Below are 14,841 nucleotides of genomic sequence, written 5' to 3'. Positions count from 1 at the left end.
ATATAGTCTAGGCTAGACTGGATCTTTGTATCTCAGGCTGGCCTCAAGCTCATAGATCTTCCTGCCTCAGCTTACCAAGTACTGGCATTATAGATATGTACCCATGTATGTCCACACTTCCCTTTGTTGCCTTCCTTTGATTTTAGCACTTCTCTTCGCTGGGCCTCGCTGTTACATATATGCCATTCTCTGCACTATAATATGTGAATTTAACAAAATGGTGTAAATGCTTTGTTTTTAATCAGTATTTGTCACAGAACAAAAACAAAATCCAAATGAGAATCCGTGAAAGTGAGATGGGGACTTGAGGGAAGAAAGGGAGGTGGAGGGTCTTGAAAGAGTATAAGAGAAGGTAGAGAGATGTCTGTGACATGATGGTATGCTATGCATTATGACATCATCAAAGAACAAAGTTACAATAAGAAAAAACAAAAGTAAATTATTTATCTCTGTTTCAACAAGTTCATACTCATGCACATGTATTTGCTTCTTCCCAAATATATGTTGTCCAAATATACATGCTGAGCGGAAAATACAGAGGCTTATTAGTGCAATATAACTTTAATCTTATTACTATGAAGCAGTAGATGATGATATTCCAATAAATGAGTGGTTGATTGATTTGGCCTCCTTCTGACTTATGTCATACCATATTTCTATCTTAGAACTTCAGTATTCTCCTAACTGGTAGTTAACTCCCTGTGTAACACAGTTGACCAAAAGCAAAGAATGCTGAGTATGAACTGGACACAGCTGACCAAGAGCAAAGGATGCTGAGTATGAACTGGACACAGTTGACCAAGAACAAATGATGCTGAGTATGAACTGGAGTGCCTAGACATTTCTGTGTGCTTCTTTTAGATGCAGGTTTCTCAATCATTGTTATTGGAAGGAAAACACTCCTATATTTTGGTAAACTCCAGGGAAGATAGAATATTCATATATTTCTGAACCTGGTCATATTATTGACTTTTCAAATGACAGAAAATTGGCCCAGAAGCTATGGACAGCTACAATCATGGCATTGAAGTGAGGGCTAGAGAGAAGATACTGTAACAATAAACAAGACCTGAAGTTACTCTCTGGGATAATATGTCTCCTTTGTTCTGCTCAGGCTCATCTTAGACCACTAAGTGAGTTCATCCATGCATAGTATCTGCTATGCATTTATATCTATTATATGTGACAATGTTCTAACAGGTTCCTACCTGCAAATGGAAAGTCAATGCATTCCAGATTTAAAAACTACAGAGAAGAACATTGGATTGATGAACCCAACATTGTTTCTCAGTCAATTTTAAAGTAAATTATATGAGCATGCCTGACTTGTTCAAACGGAGATCTAGGATCACTTAATTCCTTCTTATTAGCAATTACTTGGTTCACAGTACATGCCATTGTATGTCAAAATTACATCTTTGTATATTAAACTGAGAGTATTGTTCACTAACCATACTCTTTCATAACTAAAGAAAGCAAGTTGGTTTTACCTTTTGTATTATAAAATAATTTATTCATCAACTACATTTCATGATGTAGGATTCCTCTCTGTATGCTGTGAAAACCATCGGTTAATAAAGGAATTGGCTTGGTCTATAGCAAGGTAGAACTTAGTTAGGTGGGGGAAGCTAGGCTGAATGCTGGGAGAAGGAAGACAGAGTCAAGGAGAAGCCATGGAGCCACTGCTGGAGACAGATGTGCTGAAACTTTGCTGGTAGGCCATGACCTCATGGTGATGTACAGATGAATGAAGATGGGTTAAATTAAGATGTAAGAGTTAGCCAATAAGAAGCTAGAGCTAATGGTCCAAACAGTGATTTAAATAATACAGTTTCTGTGTGATTATTTTGGGGCTAAGCATGCGGGAACTAACTAGTGGCCTTCTTGTTACAATTTTAATCCTAGCAAAACAAGGAATCTTGTAAAGATGACCTTGCTGGAGCAGATGGTGAGGTTTCCTCAGACCAATACAAGTGTCACTTTTACTTAAAGATAATTTAAGCTATTTTTCTCAGATTCTTGTCAACCCTTGATCAGTCACACAATTAAACTCTCCAACATGATTCACTTGCAAGCTCCATTTGTGTCTGGGCTGTGTTAATAATAAGGCATGCATATTCCATACTGGGCATTGGCAATGAATTTTTTTTCCATTTGTGTCTCCAGAAGCCTGAGTCTTTCATCATTATCTGTCAAACACCCAGTCTGGCTCTAGGAGACATTTTAGATTAGTGTGCCTGTTGTTCTAAGTTTTATCTTGTGGAGATTTTAATTCAGTCACATTCATCATCTTTAGCTCTTTGTATGAGGTCGGTGATGACTCGACTCTAATACTGCTTGCAATTTTCTGTTTGGTTTAGTAGAACATTATTTAAAAATGCTCTCGAAGCCTTAACAAATACTATTAATGGGCCAGCAAGAGGGCTTACCGCAGTGGTTCTCCCCTTCCTAAAGCTGCAGTCCCTTAATGCAGTTCTTCACTGTGACCCCCCAACCATAGAATTATTTCATTGCTACTTCATAACTGCAATTTTGCTACTGTTACTAATTGTAATGTACATATCTGATATGTGACTTCCGTGAAAGGATTGTTCAAGCCCCAAAGGAGTCTTGACCCAGACTGAGAACCACTGGCTTAGAAGGCAAAGGAATGTGTCCTACAAGCCTGTTAACCTGAGTTCTTAGACTTGAAAAATTTAAATTACATTTATTTATTTATGTACCCATGTCTGTGTGTCAGATATCAAAGGACAACTTACTAGATTCAGCTGCTTCCTTTCACCATGTGGGTGTCCAGAAGAATAGAACTGAGGTCATTAGGGTTGACTACAAGGGCCTTTACCTACTGAACCATCTTACTAGCCTGGATAAATGATTTTATAAGACCCATAAACTAAATCTTTCCATAGAGCATGCAGTTGTATCATATAACTGTCAGATAGCAGACCATGAAGTGACTCTTTAACTACACACTAGCATTTCCTACTGTTTATCATTTAGTGTGAAACAGTTTACAGTTAGGGCAAGGAAAGCACTGTGGTCATAAATAAGAGCTCTATAAAGGGTAGGGGAGCAACCATTCCACTGTGAATGTCTTGGCTGGTTTCTGTTTCTCTTTAGCTCTGTACCCTAGTTGCCAAATCAATTTGCCAATTAGGCTTCAGAGAAATGAAGGGCCAGTCTAATGTCTTAATTACCCTTTGCTTTAACTAAAGGCCAGATACTCATCAATATAAGTATGCTCTGAAATCAACTTCACCTCTTATTCTATCTCCTGCCTTTCTGTGGTTTTTATCACCTATCGAATGACCTAATTTTATAACACTTACAGAACATTTAACTTTAACAGAAGATGCACATGCCTGAAAAAGAAAATTATTTTCACTAGAGCCAGTTAGAGATGATAACTAAATAAATAAGGATTTTTAATGGAGCACAATTTTCTTAATCAAATCTTCTTTCCAAATTATTCTGCCTGTAATGTCAAGATAAGACTCCAAAAGCAGTAATTGCTCACAGATTAAGTCCTATTCTTTTTTATCTTGAACAATATGGTTGTTCATGATATAAGGAAGAATTTGATATTTGAAATGAAAGATTTTTGAGATGTGTCTTCTGCCCTCATTTCTAAACTGCATCACTTTGAGACAGGGCCACTGTCACTGGTAGGGTTCATAACAGTAGGAGGAGAGCAAAGAAAAACACAAATATTTCCATGTCCAAAGGCGTGTGTCCCTGCCTGCCCTGGAACTGTGAGTAGCAAGAATGACTGGTCATTATGCTGTTCCAGTAGAATCTGGAAGGCTTTAGACAGAATTTCTGTGTAAGGGGCTATGCTGAATGGCCAGATATAAATAATGGCATTTTCTATCTGTACAAATACTTTACTTTTTAAAGACTCACCCACATGCCTTCCTTAGGTACTTTCATGGCTATGTAAGAAACAGGTACACAGTATGAGTTATGTTTTCTGCTTCTGAGAAGCCCAAGAGGCAGCCAGGTTAGATGACATGCTCACAGTTAGTTATCAAGGTGATGAAAACAGTACCAAAATTCAACCGTACACTTACTGTAACTACTTCCTTTCTCAGTGGCCAATTCCTATATACCTTCCTTGTGTTAGGACATGGGTTTTCAGAACACAGCACATTGAGTCTCTCCACTGCATTGTTCTAGTCTGTAACTCCACCGCTTTATCCTACAGAATGTCTGTGAAGTTATATATTCATAGAGCAGAATTTTTAGGTGGTAACTCAGCATTGCTTTTAAAATGCCTAGTTTACAATTTCAGCTCTTCTTCTTTACTTTGAGATCGATCTCTTATTTCTAGGCTTTTGTGTTCATTTCTACCACTCAACAACAGGTCTTGTGACTCAATTAGATAGACTTCTATTTTGCTCTAAGCCATTAGAAGACCTATGGATAATTCTGTGCACTACAAAATTCTATGGAGATAAATTATACACCTGAGAATGCAGCAGCAACACATTGTCCTTGATCCTCGACAAAGATTAGAGCCCCTGGAATTATATAAAAAATAGAAACATATTGGCTATATCCCAAAGAATGTATGATGTAATAGTTTAGGAATTTAGGTCTCAATGAAATGTGTTTTAGAATAAAAATACTTTCTTGTTTGCTTCTATGTTCAATTGTTAAGCGATAGAACACCTCTCAATGACACAAGGGAAGATGTCCTGTCTTCAGGGGAGGACCTGAAACTGAAGTTTCATAAGTCTGGTTCATGGAATTTAGAACCCAAACACAATATTTATGAACACTAACATCAATGAATCAAGTATCTTGAAGACATATTTCCCTGAAGACACATGAACTTGATGTCAGAAACATTTTTTTCCTCTGGATTATAATAATAGAATTTGAATTTGAATTTTCCTTATGTGATCTAAAATAAGTTACCTAGGTTCTTTAAATTCTAAGATTTTTTTAAAGTTGTGTGTGCGCTATGGGAATGTTTTAGGTGATAAGGATGCTTAAATTTTTTTCTGATCTTTGTGGTAACTATATGATTTTCATTTTGAAATGAATAAAATTGTTGCTATTGTTGTCAGCCAAGATTATGTTTTTGAAAAAAGACTAAATTCTCTAAAATAAGTGAACTACACATCCATCTACTTCAAACATTTTTATCCTAGATTCTAGTAGAATTTCAGCCACAAGGTCCTTGTCTCTTAGCAACCTGAGTAACCATAGGGAAGCTATCCATTGAGGCTGGGACAGTTGCCTCTGATCCAGGGCCACCATGGACGAGCAATGGCTGCCTTGGAATCGCCCCCGGCAAGTACTTCAGCCAATGCCTCTGGGCATGACCTCCAAGCCCTGGTTCAAGGACAAGTTGCCTTCTAAGTGTTTTGCGAAGCACAAACAGGAACAACAGAAGTTCCCTGCCTCTCTGGATGGCCGGCGATGGGTGTTTGTGAAGGACGGCATGGACGATTTCAGGAAGGGCTGTCCACCTTTTGAAGGTATGATCCTTCGTGGGCCCAAAGAGGGCTTTCTCCCCACAATTTCTCATAGAGGCGGCCGCAGCTCCAGGAAGAGTCAGAAAAAACCGTACCAGGACTTAAGCCTGTTTTCATCGCTGTCACAGGCCCAGCAAGCACGCCAGCTCTTTGTAAAGAGAACCGAAGAAAACCTGAGCCAGCATCCCTTGGCTTTCTGGCCCCTGGAGGAAGGAATTTCTGAAGATCTCTTATTAAATGTGCTGGAAGCCCTTGACCCTGACCAGAAGTTAGAGGAGAAGTGGGATTATTGTGAGGGCCACAGTAAATGTATGAATTTGGATACTGCTGCTGAGAAATGCCCTCCCCCAAAATTTGACTTGGATCCTCCAAAGTTTCCTGGGTCACGTAAACGTGGTGTGCATCATGAAAACAAGCCCAAAAAACAGGACTCTGGTGAGTCTCTTTATTACCGGTACATACCCAAAGGAGTCTATGAATTCTGTGAATGGGTTGCATCATTTGGAGACTTGGGCATTGATGAAGATTTCATGATGAAGCAATTTGACATTGGCTATGAGTGCAAACCAAGCTACGAAGACACTTCCATCAAGAAAATTAGCCTGCTTCCTTCTGAACTCAGGTTCTGCAGGAGGCTGAGCAGAGTGAAAGAGATCAGATTCTCCATACAGGAGGCAAACTTTGAAAGGAAACTCCGAAAACCACAAGATCCTTACAAGTCCACCAGGGATAAGATTAGATATGGAGCATGGTACCTGAAGCCTGATCTGTGGCAAAAGCTAGTAAATGATGAGCCTTTGATGGATCCTGAAGAGTTACTTGAACTTCAAGGTGGAAGGTCTGGTAAGCCAGACATCATTGAAGACCTTTATGGAACTATTGCCTTTAAGGATTTCATCATAAGTAAAGGCTACAATATGCCAAGAATCCTTGAGAAGTTGTTTATGAGGAAAGGATGGGATTATGACACTGTTAACACTCCAATACCAAGAGTACTAAAAGCACATGAATTGATCATGCAGAAAAAGGATGAAGACTATGATGATGAAAATGACTAGGTGGTTTTCAATTTTACTCAACTTTATTCTGTTCTCATTTCAAATATTGAACAGAATATATAAGGTGAAGATATCATCATATGTGAACATCTTTTTAGGACAATATAAATGTTAGACTTAATATTTACAAACATTTCTCAATGAACTAAAATTAATTTCTGCTATGCTGGAACCAACATTTTATCAACTACAAGATCACCATTCATAAAGTTCTCAAATTTATCTGCTATTGAGAATATGGGATTCTTACACCAGTTACTTATAATACATAAAGACAGTAATAAAAGGAAAGCAAAATTTAAAAAAAAAACATTTTTATCCTAGAAAACTCTGTTTCTTTTTTTGTCTACTCAGGTAAACTGTACCTTGATCAGTGGAATTAAATATGTAATGACTTCCTGGGCTCGGTTGGCATTTGGCCATGAATATACAAACGTAATAGAATACGTTAAATTGGCTAATCTATGAAGAATCACTAATAACTAAAGACATATGCTTTTAGGATTTGAAGAAACAATTCTCACTTGAATTTGACTTTCAGGAGTAGAAAACAGAAAAACTTGTATGTTGGCAGCCCTTCCTCCACTTTATCACAATCCAAACAATTTCTTTGGAAGTTGCAGTTTATAATAGAAATAGCCATTCCTAAAAGAATTAACATCAGACTACACAAGATAATTGTATTCAAAACTTTTGAGCAATTATCTCTTATTTCTCAGTGTCCCCTCTTCACTACACATGCGCGCGCGCGCGCGCGCACACACACACACACACACACACACACACACACACACACACACACACACACACTCCTTTCTGCCCTCATTCCCATACTGGCTAATGCCATGACCATTTTGTTGATAACTGCAGCTTATGGATCTTCAAGTGAGCTCACATCTTCTTTCTCTTTTAGAATTGTTTCCATTTCACCTCTTCTTTTTAATCTTAAAGTGCATATATCCATCATGTCTCTCATCTGATCTACGGCAGTAGATTTTCAGGTAATCTCTGGCTCCAATTACTACCATTCTGATTAATCCTAAACCTTGCTAAAGACAATCCTTTTCTTTTCTTTTAAATTTTAATTTTCATGCTATTCCTTGTTCTACCTCACTCCCTTCCTCTTGCTAGTGACAATCATATTCTTAAGATCACAATTGGTAGATTTCCTGCTCAAAATTCTCTTTGTATGTTCAACATAAGATAAATACACTCCTCAACATGTAACTTTGCATAGCAGTGCTTACTAAATTGAATTTTTCTAGATGCTACCACACTAGGGAAGCAGGTACACCCTCTGGAACTGAGGGTCAAGCCGAAAGTCAAATGAGGATGTTTTAGTTAAAGCCCATTACAAAGCAGTAATCAAGCACCTATTAACTTAGAACATTTAAATGCCGATTACTAGGTTTCTCAGTTTTCTTCTCTCTTCCAACTACCTATCCATCCAGATTCTTAAACAGAGACAGTGCAGATGGAAGGGAAACGTTAAAACGAGAATGGTTCATTCTATTATTTTTAATTTGTTTAAGCTGGATTTGTTTACAAGTGAAACTGGGCTTTAGGGTAAGTGAGCTTTTCTTTTTAAAATTATAATCGTTTTGTTTGTCTTCAGTGTCTGTCAACACACAACTAACAACCTACCTCATCCTGCGAAGCTAAATATGTCAGTAATTACTGCGGCCTGTGTAGAATTACATTTATTTTTATGTAAATTGATTAAAAGTCTTTTCCGGCTCCATTGCAACAAAGACTCTTAAGTTTCTCTCCCAGAAGCCAGGATGCCAGGCATCCCACAGGGCATCTTTCTTTGCCCATGTCTGTTCCTAAAAATGTTTCAGGTTCTTCATTGCCTCCATTATTGCTTAAATAATAGATTAATAAGCTTACAACTTTAATAAAACCTAGACTGGGTTAAATTAACACCAGTTTTCATATTTTATTGGTGACGATAATATGCTTTGGAAAACAGTAGGAAGAGTGTGGCATTTTAGTAGTTCAAGTTAAAAATGTTTGAAAACAAGTTCGATGAGTCCTTTATGTCTTCACCTGGAGGAAGACTGTTCTTATTGTTGCATTAGAGGGAGAAGAGAGCTTTCTGACCTGTGACAGCTTTCAGGCCCCGTCTGGGGGTACAGTGACACTCGGCATTCTTTTTGGAAGCCCTGTATCTGGAATTCATTTGGTTATAATTGTCACATCAGATCAGATTGGAAAGGCATTCGGTGGCCTGTGCATCTTCCTCATAAGGTTTTTTAGCAAACACCGAAAATCAACTTTGTCTTCATCCCTTTTAAGTCTTATTTGCCAAAGAAAAATTTCTTATCACAAACACTTCTAGTGCTTTACTCTAGGAGATGGGATATTTGCTCAGAGCTTTCAGAAATTCCAATTTCATTAAGTTTGGAAGCCTGTCTCCACCTCTTTTGGAGGAATTTTTTTTCCTATATTAAATGGTAGTTGTGGTAGTTGTGCATAATTTTTTTTTTTTTTTTTTTTTTTTTTTTTTTTGGCTTTTAAGCCAAGGGAACAAGATGGACTTTCGGTCAGCTGTTGGAACTCAGTGACAGAGTGCCACTTTTTTAACTGGAGTTTAAGAAGTAGTCTTGGAATGGAGTTGATTTTATAGGTTTCCCCAGATGCTTATGTCTGGTTGCAATCTGTAAAAATGTTGTTGAAAATGAAAGCAGAGGTTGCTTCTGTAATGGGAGGAAATTTAGATGCCAGTTTCTTTGCGGGTTGGTGCAACATTTGGTATGAAAGAATCTAGTGTTATTTAGTTATTGGGGAGAGTGGATTTGGGCTTGTCAACAAATGCTCTGTTGCAAAGTGATCTCTGGAAAGGGATCTCATGCAGAGGCGAGAAGTAGCCTTTACTGACTGCATTTGTCTAGCAAGGACTACACTTTTGCAAACATTTGTTGGGTCCTACATTGACACAGACTAAACAAACTTATGACTGAATGAAAAATATGGTGGAAGAGTGAAGATCAAAATAGAATTGCCTCAGATTACTGAAGTACAAAGAATATGAAGTCAGTCTACTGGGATTACTGGAACTTTTACCCCCTCAAATCTTATTTTTCATGATTGAAGTTATAGGCCACCCCTGAGTGGTTTATGTTTTAAAACATTTAGAATTGAAATACAAATTATGGAAGATGCAAATATTTGACACAGTGAATCAAATATTCATGATGCTTACAAAAATGATATTTACTTGCTACATTTAGATGGAATAGTTAAAATTTTACAGGATTTTACCACCACTCTAGTCTGGGAACTCCCAACAGCTAAATATTTTAATGCCTGTGATGATAATTAAAATAACAAAGATCATTTTACTGTTTGAATAAAACAGATGTAACCTCAAAAATCTATATCAAGGGCCAGGGATATAGTTAAGTGATAAATGGCGAAAAAAATTTAAGTTAATAAAGAAATGGTGTAGGTCTTGTTTATATACAAGTATCTGGTAAAGTCTGAGTAGGGTAGGATTGTTTTTTAGTGATCATTTAAAAATATGTGAATTCTGTATAGGAGAATTTGATACAGCACTGGTCAACACAACATTATAGGCTGGAAATTTCAAAGAAATGTGCAAACTTACTCAAAAGGATCTTAAGATCATACTCTTAAATCTTTTTATTTTTTATTGGTCATAGACCTGTAATGTCCCCACTCAGTAGCTGTTTGTCTTGTTTAGGTCTCTACTATGACACATGCCCAGTTAAAATCAATTGCTCTTTTTCTAATACTTCTATGGAAGCATTCTGCCCTGAATTCTAGTTCTTTATGTGTATCTGTCTGTTTATTTCCCAGATGGCACGTTCTAAAGACAGGTAATGTTACTCCATATTGTGTCACATATCCTGGTAACAACTAGCATATGCCTTCCTTATGTATAATGAACCCTGCATAAATATTTGTTGAACAAATGAGCAAAAAGAAAAATGACGCAGTTAATCAACTGGATGAAAATGACATTAAAACCCTACAAAGTCCTGACTGGAAATCATTCTCTTGTTATCTTGGTCATGAAATGATATTTAGTGTGCCCAGGTGTAGGTAGTATTAGGTGTAGATGGTATTATACTGAGTTACTGAGTTCAATTAGTCCATTAATTCCATCATTTTGGAAAATCTGTCCAAGAGATACCTTAACTCATAATTGGAATTGAATTACCTTAGCATTTTATTAACAGACACGTTGGACTCACATCTCCATTTAAAGGGTAGAGCTTCATAGTCTTGTAAGTGGACTTGCTCAGTGCACTCCCAATCCCTGGACAGAGTGCACTGAAAATGACATCCTGACATGGATGCAGGACACTTCAGAAATGAGGAAGTACAAGAAGAATATGAAGGGGGTTGTCAAGAATTTTCAGAGTGGTAACAATTGAAAAGTTTGGAGGTGGCTCTCTTGTCCCACAGTGAAGCTCTGGAGCTTGATGGACTTTATGTTGAAATTGATAGTCAAAATAGGCCCCTTAAATTGAAGAAAGCAACAACAAGGAAATGTGAGAGCTTCCATTTAACATTAAGTCCTCTGTCAGGTAGGCAAGTTCATCCCTCACGTTGAGGTACTTAAGTGCAAAGGAGAATCTGAAAAGGAAAAAGAAAAAGTAATGTAGATTCTACCCCATAAAAACTTTCCTCCATTTCCTAATGCCTCTGTATCTTCTTTCTGTCAACCTCAGTAGGCTAGGAAAGTTCTAGAAGGTAGAATATAATCTACTTCCCCAGCCCCGTTGGCAATTACCTCTCTTGAGCTGGCCGCTTCCTGCCACCCGGCGAGCTTTACCCAAAATAATTACATGGAAACTGTATTCATTTAAACATTGCCTGGCCCATTAGTTTCAGCCTCTTATTGGCTTATTCTCGCATCTTGCTTTAACCCATATTTAGTAATCTGTGTAGCATCATGAGGGGTGGCTTACCAGGAGAGATCTTAACCTGCATCTGTCTCGGAGAGGAGAGGCATGACGACTGCTTGAGGCATCTGCCTCACTTCCCTTCTTCCCAGCATTCTGTTCTGTCTGCTCCACCTATCTAAATCCTGCCCTATCAAAAAGCCAAGGCAGTTTCTTTATTAACCAATGAGAGTCTTCCATCATACTCCATTGTGTAAATGCATATTTTCCTTGTCCATTCATTGGTCGAGGGACATTTAGGTTGTTTTCAGGTTCTGGCTATGACAAACAATGCTGCTATGAACATAGTGGGAATTGAACTCAGGACCTCTGGAAGAGCATCCAGTGCTCTTATCCACTGAGCCATCTCTCCAGTTCCATGTACAATCTCTTTTCATACCGTGTCATGACATTTCTTTAGTTTTAAAGTTGGCTTATCGTCACCTTCCTTCTGTGTGTACCTATTTAGAAGTTGCTCAGCAGCAGTTCTGACTTGATTTTCTGTCTTCCAGGTGTCTATATCTTCCGGTTTCTCCCTGACATGGGTAAGTTCTTTCTGAGAGAGTTGCTAAGCCACTGCTACATGTGGCATGGCTCATTATGAAGGCCACACAGCTGACTGATGTTGATCATAGCCTGCTTGCAATCCTGTCCCATGTGTCCTACGTGTGCTACTTTCAGGGACTGAAAAATAGTCTCTACTCAATTAGCAAGTCGGGGAGGGACAGTCTCACATGTAGGTGGTGGATCCCATTCAGTGGGATGCCATCTAGGAGTTCAGAAGCAGGTTAATGTTCTCTACCAATTAAAGAATTAAAGGACAGGAAAGAAGTATTTCTGGAAATCTCGGGGAGAGTCACAGCAGAGCCATCATATGATACCCTGGGAAACTGGGTCTCCCCTTCTTAGTCTCATTAATAAAAGAATTTATGAACAGACACAAAACAGAAGCTCAAGGACAAAGAACAGAGTCAAATGGAAGCTTGGGGACAATTTATTAGATTTAAAAGTAAAACCCCAAGGCAGGGAAAGCTGTAAGTCTCACAGTTGCCTGGGCAGGAGCAGGATAATGAAGAAGAGAAGGAACAAAAGTCATGCTGCTTGAGATAAAGCAGCTTGGAGGTCAGCCACCTGGCAGCAGGCAGTCACTTTGTAGGAAAAGGAACTTTAGAAAAAGAGCTCTTTAAAGAGTTTAAAAGCATACTTAGGCTCTGGAAACATCCATGAGAAAAAGAAGAGTAGAAAAAGAAATAGTTATATCTTTTTGAATCACTTCTCAGGAAGGTGGCCAGTTTCGGCTGAACCTCACAGAGGCATGTAGGGACAGCACAAGGAGTCAGGAATCTTGGGAAGGAAAGGCTTATTATCTTAAGGTGATGTAATCTTTCTAGGGGTGGTTCTTTAGTCAGATTCTTGACTGCTGTACTGGACAAACCCTTAAGGGAGAAGACAGGGACATGGCTAAAACATGCGACAAGATTGGTGTGCCACCTCACCCCATGTAGAAGAAGATGGCCACCCTGGGTTCTCTATAAGGTTGCTCCACTGATATATGACTTGGTCTTGATTTTACATTGTCTCAAGTATTATGCACCCATATTTCAGGAAGGAGGTACACCATCCCAAATCATACATGGAAAGGTAGCCACATCAAGATGGACTTCATGTCCCATCCATATGAATAAGCTTCATTTGCTTGTCTTATCACTCATTGCATGGACAATGGAATCTACCCCACCCACTTATCTGTGGTTCTGTTGGTCCCTTTTTAGGAACCAACTGTGTGACATTTTCCTGGACAGATGTAAAGAAACATCTATTGATCCTATATAGATCACTAACTGTAGACTAAAAACGAACTTTTACCTAAAGCTAGCTTAGAAAACCAGTAAGCTTACTGGGGTTTCTTATAAGAACATGAAGACCTCAACATAAAATTGACCATAGTGCACTTCATAGAAGACAAAGTGGGAAGTACACTTGAACACACTGCCACAGCAGACTACTTCCTAAATATAACCCCAGTAGCACACACACTGAGAACATCAATTAGTAAATGGGACCTCTTGAAACTGAGAAGCTTCCGTAAAGCAAAAAACATGGTCAAGACAAAACAGTAGGCTACAGATTATGAAAAAATCTTTAATCCCACATTGGACACAGAGGACTGATCTCCAAAATATACAAAGAACTAAAGAAACTTGACATCAAAAGAATAATTAATCCAATAAAAATTGTGGCACAGATATAAACAGAGAACTCTCAACAGACCAATCTCAAAGGGCTTAATGAAATGCTCAGCATCTTCAGCCATCAGAGAAATGCAAATCAAAACAACTCTGAGATTCTATCTTACACCTGTCAGAATGGACAAGATAAAAAACGCTGATGATAACTTATGCTGGAAAGAATGTGGGGTAAGGTTAACACTCTTTCATTGCTAGTAGGAGTGCAAACTTAGCCACTTTGGAAATCAGTATGGAAATTTCTCAGAAAATTAGGATAACAATCTACCTCAAGACCCAGAAATACTTCTGTTGGGTATATACTCAAAAGACGCCTAATCATACCACAAGGACATGTGCTCAACTATGTTTATAGCAGCATTATTTGTAATAACCAGAACCTGATAACAACCTATATGCCCTTCAACCAAAGAATGGAAAAAGAAAATGTTGTACATTTACACTCAGTGGTAAAAAATAATGACATCTTGAAATTTGCAGGCACATGGGTAGATATATACAAAGCCATATTGAGTGATGTAACCCAGATCCAGAAAGATGATTATAATATGTACTCACTCATAAGTGGCTTTTAGACATAAAGCAAAGAAAAAACCAACCTACAGGCCATAGACACAGAGAACCTCGACAACAAAGAGGACCCAAAGAGAGACATACGTGAATCTACATAGGAAAAAGAAAAAGACAAGATCTCCTGAGTAAATTGGGAGTGTGTTTGTTGGGGGGAGGGCACAGGAGAGGTTAGAAGGCAAGGAGAAGATGAGAGGAGAGTGGAGAAAAATGTATTTTTCAATAAAAACAATAAAAAAGAACATGGATAAGGGACTACTAACACGAGGGTGGGTGACTTGAAGCTGCATCACAGAGAAACCCACTGCAGCCTGTATGATGAAATCTGTATCCCTGGAGAATCATGAACAACTTGAAGGTAGCTCAGATAGCCAGAGTGTCTCTTCTCCCTAGAATTCTCTACTACTTCTACAACTCTGGGAAGGCCTTGTCAATCCTCCAAATTCCTGAGAGTGGTAACTTTCATTAGTTCCCCCGGTCTCCTGAGCTTGCTTCTAGCCTGGAGGAGGCAGAGTGCCAGGTTGGAGAACAGAGCAAAGGATAGTGAGCTCTACTTAACCCCTGGTGTTCA

The 14,841-nt window shown here is 38.4% G+C and overlaps 1 protein-coding gene across 1 annotated transcript; it reads left to right on the top strand.

Moving 5' to 3' along the window:
• The first annotated feature begins 5,263 nt into the window (after window positions 1-5,263).
• Window positions 5,264-6,541, top strand: LOC119808905 (protein FAM47A-like). The gene has a single exon (XM_038321456.1). The coding sequence runs from the start codon at window positions 5,264-5,266 to the stop codon at window positions 6,539-6,541; it is 1,278 nt and encodes a 425-aa protein (XP_038177384.1).
• The last annotated feature ends 8,300 nt before the right edge of the window (window positions 6,542-14,841 follow it).

This window comes from Arvicola amphibius, chromosome 3 (genome assembly GCF_903992535.2).
Source record: "Arvicola amphibius chromosome 3, mArvAmp1.2, whole genome shotgun sequence".
NCBI lineage: Eukaryota > Metazoa > Chordata > Mammalia > Rodentia > Cricetidae > Arvicola > Arvicola amphibius.
Note: the sequence above shows the minus strand (reverse complement) of the source record. Positions and strands in the feature narration are given on the sequence as shown.

Excerpts from the sequence above, each read along its gene's own strand:
- LOC119808905 (XM_038321456.1), top strand. The coding sequence starts at position 5,264 with ATGGACGAGCAATGGCTGCCTTGGAATCGCCCCCGGCAAGTACTTCAG.